Source organism: Perognathus longimembris, chromosome 28 (assembly GCF_023159225.1).
Source record: "Perognathus longimembris pacificus isolate PPM17 chromosome 28, ASM2315922v1, whole genome shotgun sequence".
NCBI classification, from domain to species: Eukaryota; Metazoa; Chordata; class Mammalia; order Rodentia; family Heteromyidae; genus Perognathus; species Perognathus longimembris.
In genome coordinates, this window is record NC_063188.1 from 13,782,210 (window position 1) to 13,795,515 (window position 13,306).

The 13,306-nt window shown below is 41.5% G+C and overlaps 2 protein-coding genes across 3 annotated transcripts in view; both read right to left on the reverse strand.

The window, feature by feature from the left end:
- The window catches only part of Hprt1 (hypoxanthine phosphoribosyltransferase 1), a 47,904-nt gene that overhangs the window by 12,486 nt on the left and 22,112 nt on the right, over positions 1 to 13,306 (reverse strand). For both annotated transcript variants that reach the window (XM_048335304.1, XM_048335303.1), the window contains exons 2-4: positions 13,113 to 13,219; positions 9,978 to 10,161; positions 1,904 to 1,969 (exon numbers count right to left, since the gene is read on the reverse strand). In XM_048335304.1, coding sequence (XP_048191261.1) covers positions 1,904 to 1,969; positions 9,978 to 10,161; positions 13,113 to 13,219 — 357 coding nt within the window. The remainder of the gene's footprint in view (positions 1 to 1,903; positions 1,970 to 9,977; positions 10,162 to 13,112; positions 13,220 to 13,306) is intronic.
- Phf6 (PHD finger protein 6) overlaps positions 13,113 to 13,306 on the reverse strand; it is a 96,931-nt gene continuing 96,737 nt past the window's right edge. Inside the window, exon 11 of the mRNA XM_048335302.1 lies at positions 13,113 to 13,219. The gene's annotated coding sequence lies outside the window, so the exon portion shown is untranslated. The remainder of the gene's footprint in view (positions 13,220 to 13,306) is intronic.

Consider the following 13,306-nt stretch of genomic DNA (forward strand, 5'->3'; position numbering starts at 1 on the left):
GGTGTCAATGGCTCATGCCTATAATCCTGACCTGATCTGAGGACTGAGGTTCAAAGCCAGCCTAGGTAGGAAGAAAGTCCATGAGATTCTTTTCTCCAATTAAGCAGGGAAAAAGCCAGAGGTAGAGCTCAGGCTCAAAGTGGTAGAGTGCTAGCCTTGAGAAAACACAAAACAAAACAAAAAACTTAGGGACAGCTCCCAGGCTCTGGATCTAAGCCCCAGGATTGGCATAAGAAAAAAAAAATCCAGTGTGTCAAAAGAACAATATTCAAAAGCTGGGGATGTGGCCCAATGACAGAGTATCCTACTAAGCATTTGTAGTCCTAGGTTCAACCTCCAGCACCACATACACAGAATATTTAAATATCTTAATTACCTCTACTGTTTTCCATTAAACAACATGATCCTAATAACTAATAAGTCAAAGAGGAAATCAAAAGGGAAATTTTTTTTAAATATTGAGACAGGACTCAATGATTCATTCCTGTAATCCCAGCTAGGTGGGAGGTATAGGAAGGATGACTGTGGTCCAATGCTGGCCCAGGGAAAAATGTAAGACTGTATCTGACAAAAATAATTACAGATAAAAGGGTTGGAAAAGTGGCTCATGTTGTAGAATGCCTGCCTAACAAGAGAAAAACTCGGGGAGTTCAAATTAGAGTAGCATAAAAATTGAGACAAATGACGCTGGAAGCACAGCAAAAACAATACTGGAAAAAATTTTCACATATTAAAGAAGTTGGCTTGGGGCAGGCTGGTGGCTCACACCTGTAATCCTAGCTACTCAGGAGGCTGAGATGTGAGGATCCTGGTTCAAAGCCAGCCTGCGCAGGAAAGTCTGTGAGACTCTTATCTCCAATAAACTACTCAGAAAAAAGCCGGAAGTGGCACTGTGGCTCAAGTGGTAAAGCACTAGTCTTGAGCACAAAGAAACTCGGTAACAGTGCCCAGGCCCTGAATTCAAGCCCCAGGAACAGTAAAACAAAACAATCTGTTTTAAGACCTCTACATAGGGAGGGGTAAGTAGGAGAAAATGAGGGAGGGAGTAACAGTGTTTTAAAAGAAATATACTCATTACCTTATTTTTGTAACTGTAACCCACTTGTTCACCTTTACAAAAAAAATCTCTACATGTATTACATCACCTAATTGAGGTACAACTTCTTTATACAACTACTTTAGGATAATAAAAATAATTAAAAATTAGATGCACATTAAAAAATGTAAGATCTCTACATATATTATCACTTAATCCTCTTAACCCCATAAGGTTAACCCCATTATCACCCCCATTCTACTAGGACCCCTCTGAGACCCAGAGATTAAAAACCCAATCCAGTGCAGGAGGGTTGGGAAGGTTTTCAATCAAAGCCATCAGATCCCAGATCCTTCACTTTCAGCTGCTACACTATACTGTTTCTATATCTTCTAGAAATTGTGGGTCTTTTTTTGTGGGGGGAGGGGGAGGCGGTTGCCAGTCCTGGGGCTTGAACTCAGGGCCTGGGGAGCTCTTTTGCTCCAAGCTAGCACTCTATCACTCTGAGCTACAGTGCCACTGCTGGGTTTCTGGAGGTTAATTGGAGATAAAGAGTCTCACAGATTTTCCTACCCAGGCTGGCTTTGAACTGGTATCCTTAGATCTCAGCCTCCTGAGTAGATAGGATTACAGACATGAGCCACCAGCGCCTGGTACTATGTGTCAACTTTTAAAGAAAGCTCTCTTTCCTCTACTTGTAGTGGCAAATTGTTGAACTCTTTTTTGTATACAACTTGGGAAAATGTAATTAATTCTGATTTCCAAAGACTAACCATTGTTTTGTTATACAACATACACTGCCTCATGGTCACTGATTAAAAGTATAGTGATATAAAGTTGTCTTTCCTTCCCCTTCCAGACACATACCTTTCCAGTTAAAGCTGAGAGATCATCTCCACCAATGACTTTTATGTCCCCTGTTGACTGGTCATTCTAGTTAAGAAAAAAAATAATATCATATATATGTACATCCTTATATATACACGGACAATAGAACTAGAAGATTTAAGAAGTTAAGTATCTAATGTCCACAGCATTATGATATTCTACATGATAGGAATTATAAGAAATGTTTCCAGAAATGAACTAAATAACCTTCAAGTGGAGATTAGTGAAAATGAAGAGTCCTAAAAATAGAGCATACCCATTTTCTGAGTGGGAAGTATTACTGAAGCCACCCAATCATCAGTTACAATCATTTCTGAACCACAAATAAAGTTATTAGCATGACAGGTGTCTGGTTCTGGCCCTGTACCATTCCCATGTGACAAGCAAGTAGTAAGGACTAGTCTATATTACATCCAAGCCCAAGGATATGTCCCTCAAAAGTCTTGCCCGGGCCCAGGTCATCTCAACACTGTCTGAGAAATCAGGTCTGATCAGTAGTCCTTTAAAAGACATACCTCGCTAGCTCGCATGTTTCTGCTACCACAGAACCCAGCAGAAACCTTTACAGGAGTTTCAAAGGGGAATGCTTAACGTCACTGCAGTTTGGGTGGTAAGAAGTGTAATTTGGATGTGCTGGATTCAAGATTAAAAGCTGAGCTGAAGACAGGTGAGTTCACAGCCTGAGCCTTCCCTAGCAGACAGCAAGCCATACCATGAAGCCATAGTAATTATGGTGGCATGGTACCAGCACAGTACTTGACAGACATCAAGGAACAAAGTAAAGCCCAGAAACAGACCCAGGGATATGAGGATTTAGTGTATGATATGATGGCATTTTGAGTCAGTAAGAAAAAGATGAATTATTCAATAAGCAGTGTTTGTCAACTACATATCCATTGGGGAAAAATAAAGTATGAGCCCTACCTCACAGCATGCACAAAAATAAATCCCAGATGGACTAAAATCTAAATGCAAAACATAAAGCCATAAGCAGACTGGGAGAAAATGTAGGAAGGTTTCTTTCTACATTATCAGAAAGGGTAAAAATCTAGACTATGATATGAACCCAAATTGAAAAGACCTGGGACAACACTGCTAATACAGCTTGGGCTCCAAAATAACCTATAAAATATGGAAAATAAACACAAATAGAAGTGGTCCATAACATATACGAAGATTCCCATTTGAAAGATACTAAAAGTGATCTGTTCACACATTCACATTCATAAAGCTTAGCTTTGATGATATTCAGGGGAAATGAGCCCTCTTGTGGTGAAAGTATAAATCGGTACTACCTCTTTTGAAAAGGATATAGCCATGCTTACTAAGATTACAAACATGCATGCCATTTTTGTCTCTGTAATCCTGTTTACAGGATTTTATGCCACGAAAACATTTACTAATATTCAAAGGTACGTTTAATGTCTATTAACTGTTCATCAAAAATTATCAATATGCCTATTAATAGGGAATCACTTAAATCAATGAAGTTAATCTACACAATAGTAATATTGTCATACAGTAAAAAGAATCTGGGGCTGAAGGAGTAGCTAGCAGAGTGCTAGCTGAGCAAGCAACAGGCATTCAGTTCAAACCACAGTAACATCAAAAAAATTAAAAGAATCTGGATCTGGTTTTAGGTGCAATGGTTCACACTTGTAACTCTAGCTACCTAGGAGACTGAGATGAGGAGGATGGTGGCTTAAAGCTTGCCCTGGCAAAATAGTGAGATCCTAGCCTGTCAGCACAACTACACAGGAAGCGGAAACAGGAGGATTACAATAGAGGCTGGCTCATGTAAAAGTATACAAGATCTTATTCAAATAATAAAGTAAAAGGACTAGAGGGTGTGTCTCAAACAGAATCCTTGCTTAGCTAGCACACAGCCCTACACACACACACACACACACACACACACACACACACACACACACACACACACACACTGGCAATGAAAACATAGTGACATGAAAGAATACTAGGAATACCAAGTCACAGGCCAATGTGATACCAACAAAACTGTTATTTGGTATTTATAGGCCCAGTACTCAGGATGTTGAAGCTGGAAGATCAAGAAGTTGAGATAAACCAGTCACTGGTGGCTCATACCTGTAATCTTAGCCACACAGGAGGCTGAGATCATGGTTGGAAGCCAGCCTAGGCAGGAAAGTCTGTGAAACTCTTTATCTCCAATTAATCACAGAACAAGTGGGAAGTGGCGCTGTGGCTCAAGTGGTAGAACCCTAGGCCTTGAGCAGAAAGGAGCTCAGGGATATCACCCAGGCCCAGAACTAGAACCCCAGGACTAGCAAAAAAAAAGTAGCTGAGGTAGGTCTTGGGCTACCTACCAGTTTCAAAATTCCAAGGAAGTAAGGGAAGAGAAATAAAGGAAAAGAGGAAGAGAGTTAAGGAGACAGGAAGGGACAAGAGGAAAAGAAAGGGAAGAAGAAAGGATCTATTTTGTGTTGGGCTGAGGGTGTAGCTCAATGGCAGAGTGCTTGCCTAGATTTAGTGAGGCCCTGGATTCCATTCTCAGCACCAAAAGAAGTAAACCAAAAAAACCCAAAACTACATGTTGGAACTAAATATGTCTTTAGCCGCCAAAAACAGCAAGAAGCAGAGCTGTGGCTCAAGTGGTAAAGTGCTAGCTTTGAGGAAAAAAGCTTGGAGGAACAACGCCTATGTCCCGTGTTCAAGCCACACACACACACACACACTCAAAATACAAACAAAAAAACCCGCAGCTTTAGTTACATTTCTACAGGAAACCTTGGTAAATAGTGCCACCTTCTGTACAAATATGGTATTACAACCCAATACTGAAGTAGTTTGGGGGGGGGGCTTCGATTGTAGGGACTGAGCACTGTCGCTGAGCTCTTTTGCTCAAGGCTAGCACTCTACCACTTCCACAGTCTCGTGGACTTTACTGCCCATGCCTGGCTTTGAACCGTGATTCTCAGACCTCAGTTTCTTGAGTAGCCAGGGTTACAGGCTTGAGACACCAGCACCCGGCTTGTATATTTTTTTCGTTGCCAGTCCTAGGGCTTAGAGTCAAGGACTGTCCCTGTTCTTTTTGCTCAAGGCTAGCACTCTACCACTTGAGCCACAGCACCACTTCTGGCTTTTTCTATGTATGTGGTGCTGAGGAATCGAACCCAGGGTTTCACGCATGCTAGACGAGCACTCTACCACTAAGTCACATTCCCAGCCCTGTATTCATTTTTGAAAAGAGCAAACATCCCAAAACCGAAGTACATACATCATGGAAAAATATCCATCAAAGGTGTAATGATGGGGTGAGAGGCAAGAGAACTCCAACACTCCTGTTGTCCCCAAGATTTTTAGCTTGTGTTTCTCCTCAGGCTTGTTTTTCATGGAACATAGTCACTTTTCCAATGGAGGCTAAGAAAAAGGTTTAAGAGTAATGGTACATGTGCTGGAGATGTGGCTCAAGTGGTAACACACCAGCATTGAGCAAAAAAGGCAACACAAAAATAGAGGGACAAAAGGTAAACAAATGCAGCAGTGGTATTCAGTAGAAACTATGTTGAAAAATTAGCTATACCACTCATGGGTGAGTATGGGAGGGAAAAACTGGTAGAGACTAAGGGAAGGGGGGACACTGTCCAAAAAGAAATGTACTCACTATGCACCAGTGGCTCACACCTGTAATCCTAGCTACTCAGGAGGCTGAGATCTGAGGACCACAATTCAAAGCCAGCCTAAGCAGGAAAGTCTGTGAGATGCTGATCTCTAATTAAGCACCAGAAAACCAGAAGTGGAGCTGTGGCTCAAAGTGGCAGAGCAGTAGCCTTGAAGCAAAAAAGCTCAGGGACAGTGCTCAGGCCTTGAGCTCAAGCCCCATGAATGGCAAAAAAAATGTACTCACTACTTAACCTATGTAACTGTCAGTCCTCTGTACATCACCTTATAATAATTTATAAAAAGAAAAGGCCAAGTGAGAATGTGAGGCCCTGAGTTTAAGCCTCACTGTCAACACACACACGTTTTTTCAAAAGCACAACAAAGTCCACTTATGAGAATACAGGTTTAAGCGCTCAAATTGTATACAAATGTCATCTGTGAATCAATTGTGTCACCTGAGCATCCATAGGAACTGCACCAACCTCCCTCCCTATTTTCCCTTTGCAGAATCCTTCTTACATACATTTCATTTTGTGGTGTGTACCAGTGCTTAAAATCAGACCCTCATGCTCTCATTCAGCTTGCTTACTGACAGCTGGTGCTGTATCACTTAGGTTGCACCAGCAATCTGGCAGTATAACCTCATCCTTGATTACAATAATGCTAGGATGAAGAGCTGGCATGTAAGAAGAGTGCCCCCTAGTGAGTTGCTCCAGTCATCTCTCTTCCCATCCCGTCTCACTTTTTTCAGAGGCCTGAAGTATCTTATGAAATGGTAGCCCCTCTGTACAACCCCTTAATCATAATAAAATTATTAAAGAACTCTTTGCATAAATACATATCCTTAGCATTTGTTTCTACTTGGAGTCTAGGTGATACAATGAGGATAATCATTTCCTAATTTTCCATCCCTAGGAATTATGAAAACCTCTATACAGCAAGACTCCAGCTTTGGGACTAGGTATGGAGCCTGCCATTCTTAAGGCCCTGAGTTCAAGCCCAGCAGTGGGAGGAAATACTTGTCTGATAACTTTTCCACCCGAGGCATCATTATTTTCATTTAACTATTTTAGTTTAAAAAAATACTACAAGACTCAAATAAAATTCACAGTAGAGGAAACATACTTGCATACTAATGTATTTTTCTGAATGTTACAGGGCCTTAGAGACTGAAAAGGCCACTGAATATATAGCACAATATTTCATTTCCTTTTTTTAAGATTCACATCCCTGCTTTAATAGAAGTGCTTTCTTAGCAGTATCAAAAAAAAAAAAAAAGCAGTAAGGCCAGGCCCTGGTGGCTCAAGCCTATAATCCTAGCTACTCAGGAGGCTGAGATCTGAAGACCATGCCTGGGCCGGAAAGTCCTTGTGACTCTTATCTCCAATTGACCACTTTAGAAAATTGGAAGTGGCACTCAAAGTGGTAGAACATTAGCCTTGAGCAGAAAAGCTCAGGGACAGCACCAAGACCCTGAGTTCAAGCCCCACTGCCTACCAAAAAAAGCAGTAAGTCTTAATCTTTAGTGAAATACAGGATTTGAAGTCCTCAGGCTATTTCCAATCTAAGCAGTAGGTAAATGAGACCTTGCCTAGCTATCATAATTAAGAGTATATAAGAAGTGGTGCTGTGGCTCAAGACAGTAGAGTGCTAGCCAAATAGCAGAAACAGCTCAGGGACAGTGCCCAGGCCCCGAGTTCAAGCTCCATAACCAAAAAAAAAAAAGCATATAAACTAGGGTCAATATTGATCAAAATGCATTGTACTCATAAACTGGTATGCTGAATGCCCTGTGTACAACTACTTAAGGTAACAAAAATATAACTTAAAAATATGTAAGCCAGGTGTCCATGGCACATGCCTGGAATTCTCACTAGTCAGGAGGCTGAGATCTGAGGATCATGATTCAAAGCCAGCCCAGGAAGGAAAGTCAATACAACTCTTATCTCCATTAATTATATTTTAAAAATCCACAAATGGAGCTGTGATTCAAGTGTTAAGAGTGCTAGCCTTGAGCACCTAAGCTCAGGGACAATGCCCAGGCCCTGAGTTCAAGCCCCAAGACCAACATACTCACACACACATGCACACACATTTGTGTGTACAAAAAGAACATGTATAATATAAAAATGTGGAGCTGGGGGCTGGAAATGTGGCCTAGTGGTAAAGTGCTCGCCTCATATACATGAAGCCCTGGCTTCAATTCCTCAGCACCACATAAAAAGAAAAACCGGAAGTGGTGCTGTGCCTCAAGTGGCAGAGTGCTAGCCTTGAGCAAAAAGAAGCCAGGGACAGTGCTCAGGCCCTGAGTTCAAGCTCCGGGACTGGCAAAAAAAAAAAAGTCAAAATGTTTCTACTTCTCCAGACTACTTTTATAGCTGTGATTTTTTTTTAAATAAAGTATTAAACTCTCGTTATTTTGCTTGTTCTTCCTTCAAAAAACTCTTTGTAGCTGGGTACTGGTGGTTTATGCATGTAATCCTAGATACTTAAGAGGCTGAGATCTAAGGATCGCAGTTCAAATCCAGCGCAGTAGGAAACTCCATGAGGCTTTTATCTCCAATTAACCACCAAAAAGCTGGAAATGGAACCATGGCTCAAGACGTAGAGTTTAAGCCTCAGAACCTGTACAAAAAATATTCTGAACATATTCTGAATATTCTAGAAACGAGTCATAACGTAGTAAAGAAGGGTGGGGGAGTTTGGACAATAGTAAAGAATAAATCATATCAAGTGCATGTTTTTACTCTAATCAACAATGTTATTAAAAGCTGGACAGCAATACTGCCTGCACTTATACTGATAGAGAATTAAGTCTTGTGCAAACTGTCTACCAATATATCACTAAATTAATCTAATTTTTGTGACTAAGTATTTTATTCCAGAAAGGCTATGAAAAGTAAAAAAGAGGTTATAAGTAGGAATATCATGGTACATAGGCATAAAGGATTTAATGGGGACAAAAAATGTCAGACAGTACTTAAATGGTTGCTCAATCAACCACAGGGCTGATCAAAATATGGAAAGAGCTGTCTTAGTTCCTTAATTTCAAGATGACAAAATGAAAGGGGAACAATGGGCATGTCAAAAAAGGGACCCAAATCACATGTAGCCTGTTTTCTGTAGGAACTGTATAGGAATGTACGCCAAAGACTAATGCCACTAAGAAGTTCATCATTCAAAGCATTGTGGAGACCACAGCCATCTTGGATATTTCCCAAGCCAGTGTCTCCAACACTTCTGTTTCCTAAGCTCTGTGTGAAGTTAAATTATTATGTCAGTTGTACCATTTATGGAAAAATAATTAGAAATCAATCTTGTAAGACCTAGAAAGAGGGGCTGGGAATATGGCCTAGTGGCAAGAGAGCTTGCCTCGTATACATGAAGCCCTGGGTTTGATTCCCCAGCACCACATATACAGAAAATGGCCAGAAGTGGCGCTGTGGCTCAAGTGGTAGAATGCTAGCCTTGAGCAAAAAAAAGCCAGTGACAGTGCTCAGGCCCTGAGTTCAAGGCCCAGGACTGGCAAAAAAAAAAAAAAAAAGACCTAGAACGAATGAAACCCCCACCCCAGTTTAGACCTGCTGGTGTTGCAGGGGAAAAATACAACAGAAAACATACTGTTAAAAAATGGGGCTGGGAATATGGCTTAGTGGTAGGCAGAGTGCTTGCCTAGCATGCACAAAGCCCTGGGTTCCATGCCTCAGCACCACATAAAACAGAAAAAGCTGGAAGTAGTATTGTGGCTCAAGTGGCAGAGTGCTAGCCCTTGAGCAAAAAAGAAGCCAGGGACAGTGCCCAGGCCCCAAGTCCAAGCCCCAGAACTGGCAAAAAAAAAAAAAAAAAAGATGATAACCGGGCACCAGTGATTCACACCTGTAATCCTAGCTACTCAGAAGACTGAGATCTGGGGATTGCAGTTCAAAGCCAGCCCAGGCAGTAAAGTTCATGAGACTCTTTTCTCCAATAAACTACTCAGAAAAGGCCAGAAGTGGTACTGTGGCTCAAGTGGTAGAGTGCTAGCCTTGAGCACAAAGAGGCTCAGCAACAGCACCCAGGTCCTGAGTTCAAGCCCCAGGACCAGACCAAAAAAAGTTATGATCATGATTCCAAGCCAGCCTGGGTAGGAAAGTCTGTAAGACTCTGATCTCCAATTAACCATCAGAAAAAATAAAGTGCTGCTGTGGCTCAAAATGGTAGAGTGCTAGCCTTGAGCAAAAGCGCACAGGGACAGTGCCCAGGCCCTAAGTTCAAGCCCAATGACCACCCCTCCCCCCAAAAAGAAGTAAAATTCCACTGTGACTAAGTAAAACCAAGATGTAAGTAGTTTAGAGAGCTTCACAAAATATAGACAAAATTAAAGTTGCTCTGTATTTTTTAAACAAAAACAAATATTAACTATACTTACACAGTAGCTCTTCAGTCTGATAAAATCTACAGTCATAGGAATGGATCTATCACTATTTCTATTCAGTGCCTTAATGTAATCCAGCAGATCAGCAAAGAACTTATAACCCCCCTTGAGCACACAGAGGGCTACGATGTGATGTCCTCCCATCTCCTTCATCACATCTCGAGCAAGCCTTTCAGTCCTGTGGAAATACAGAGTTTGAGGACAAACGTTAAACAAGTTCCACTTAAGCTTCATTAGCATCTAGCTTGCAAAAAACCCACATCCTTTTCCCCCATGACAGGTATCTTTGCTTCATAACTCAAAAATTAAATTTATATATCTATTCATATATATTTTTTTTTTATTTTATTTTTTATTTTTGGCCAGTCCTGGGCGTTGGACTCAGGGCCTGAGCACCCTCCCTGGCTTCTTCCCGCTCAAGGCTAGCACTCTGCCACTTGAGCCACAGCGCCCCTTCTGGCCATTTTCCATATATTTGGTGCTGGGGAATCAAACCCAGAGCTTCATGTGTAGGAGGCAAGCGCTCTTGCCACTAGGCCATATTCCCAGCCCCTCTATTTATATTTTTTAAAGACAGTTATTATGTAAATCAGAGTACCCTCAAACTTATAATCCATCCTACCTTCCAAGTGCTAGAATTACATGTGCGTGTCCATCATACCCACTCAAGCAAAATTTAAATGCAGTATCTTTAAGACTCATGTAAACATGAGCCGGGTGCTAGTGACCCACACCTGGAATGCTAGCTATTTAGGAGGCTAAGACCTGAGGATTCATATCTGAAGCCAGCCTGGGGAGACGAATCCAAGCGATAACCAGAAAACTGACCAGCAAAAAGCCAGATGTGGTGGTGTGGTGGCACATGAGTCTTGAGTGAAAACACTAAGCAAGAACATGTGACACCCTGACTTCAAGTCCCAGTACGAGGCTAGATAGATACTATAGACACTATCACATTACAAATTTTAAAACAGAATCGAAAGATGTCACTTTACTTATCAGATTGGAAAGCTGACTAAACTATATTTCTCCATTATATATTATTAGAGATTGTGAGGGAGTATCCCATTGGGAGTATACAATGATACAACTTTTTGGAGGATAATACACAATGAACACCTTCCTTCTGATTCAGAATTTGTATCTGTATGCAAGTGCCAAAAGCATGGAAAAAGGATATTCCCTCCAGTATAGTATATAAGGGCAAATCAATAGGTTTTAAGTGCCCATCAATAATGAACTACTTAATAGTTATGGCATATCTATAAACAGAATGCTAGACTCTATTATGTATATATTAATATATAGATGTACAGGGGCTGGGGATATGGCCTAGTGGCAAGAGTGCTTGCCTCGTATACATGAGGCCCTGGGTTCGATTCCCCAGCACCACATATACAGAAAATGGCCAGAAGAGGCGCTGTGGCTCAAGTAGCAGAGTGCTAGCCTTGAGCAAGAAGAAGCCAGGGACAGTGCTCAGGCCCTGAGTCCAAGCCCCAGGACTGGCCAAATATATATATATATAGATATATAGATATAGATAGATGTACAAATAAAAAATATGTAAAAGTCTGATAAAATTTAGTAGCATATGATAGTACGCATACATGTTAAAATATATATGCACAGGGCCAGGAATGTGGCTTAGTGGTAGAGTACTTGCCTAGCATGCATGAAGCCCTGGGTTCAATTCCTCAGTACCACATAAACAGAAAAAGCCAGAAGTGGCGCTGTGGCTCAAGAGGTAGAGTGCTAGCCTCCAGCAAAAAGAAGCCAGGGACAGTGCTCAGGCCCTGAGTCCAAGCCCCAGGACTGGCAAAAAAATAACATAAAATAAAATATATATGTATATATCTATATTTACATACAGTAAGTATAAATGCACAGCTGATATCTAGGGTGGGAATGTTTAGATGTTAAAAGAAGAAAGCAGTATTTTTCCATTTTCAGACTCCATAAACAAAATGCTTTTGTTTTTTGGTCGGTCATGGGGCTTGAACTTGGGGCCTGGGTGCTGTCCTGTGGGGCACACCCGCCTGATGCCTTGCATCATTAAGAGGCGGTTCTAGCTGGCCCCACCTCCCAGCCTTGGGACCACGTGTAGCCAAGATGGTGCCTGGTGGTGAACCCGGAGGCAGTCCACATAGATGTAGGCCGCCCCTTAGGGAGGTCCCTCAGAGCTCCACCCTGATGGACAGCTCAGGCATCAAATCCCAGCCCCTACGTAGGTGCACGTACCCCTCCCCTTCGGCCGCCCTCCGACCCCTTTTAAAAAGAACAGCTCATTGCCGCCATTAAACGAGTCTTAGCGCTGACTGGCTCCCAGACTGTCTGTGTGTCCTCCGTCGAGAGGGGCCTGGGGGGCGGTCTGTCAGCCCCCTATACCCTCTTTCTGGATCCGTCTGTGTGGGGTGTGCTATCCCATCTCTCCTGCAGGACAGGAGAGCGTGGGAGGCTAAAAACCTCCGACACTGTCCCTACGGTTTTTTGTTCAAGGCTAGTACTCTACCACTTTGAGCCACAGCTCCACTTTGGGCTTTCTGGTGGTAAACTGGAGAAAAGAATCTCATGGACTTTCCTGCCAGGACTGGCTTTGAACTACAATCCTCAGATCTCAGCCTTCTGAATAGCTAGGATTACAGGCATGAGCCCTCAGTACTTGGCCTAATATGCTTCATTATTCCAAGATCAAGATTATAATTTTAAAATAAACAGAAGAGCCAGACATATACGCAAGCATTTAAGTAACAAGAGAAGTTTTTCACTCTAATTTATTTAGGGGAAAACTTTCAAACTTTCAAGCTACATGTGCACAAAAATGAAAAGCTGACTGTGCCTTCATGTGATTCACTGCCCGGCTACTACTCTATCCAGGACTGAGAAAACTGACTTATAATCCTTTTTCCAACCTCCTTTCAATGTATACTTTATTCTAGTCCCTACAGATTTCTAATAAATCATGACATAATTATTAAGGTCTCCCTCTTTTGTTTTTGTAAGACAACTTTACAATAAAAAGTATTCAAATTAACAAGTTGGCCTAGTTTATATTCAAATATCAACTACTCAACAATTAGTGGCACTTAAAATTAATTTTTAAAAAATTCAAATTTCTAGTTAAGATCTTACCTGTCCATAATCAGTCCGTGGGGTATAAATACCCTTTCCAAATCCTCAACGTAATGTTTAGGTATACAGAATAAATCTAGGTCATAGCCTGGTTCATCATCACTAATCTGAAAAAGAAATAGAGTTGTTTCAAATCAAAGCATTACAAGATACAGTTAACTGGCTTTAGATGATAAAACCACCAGATGAATTTA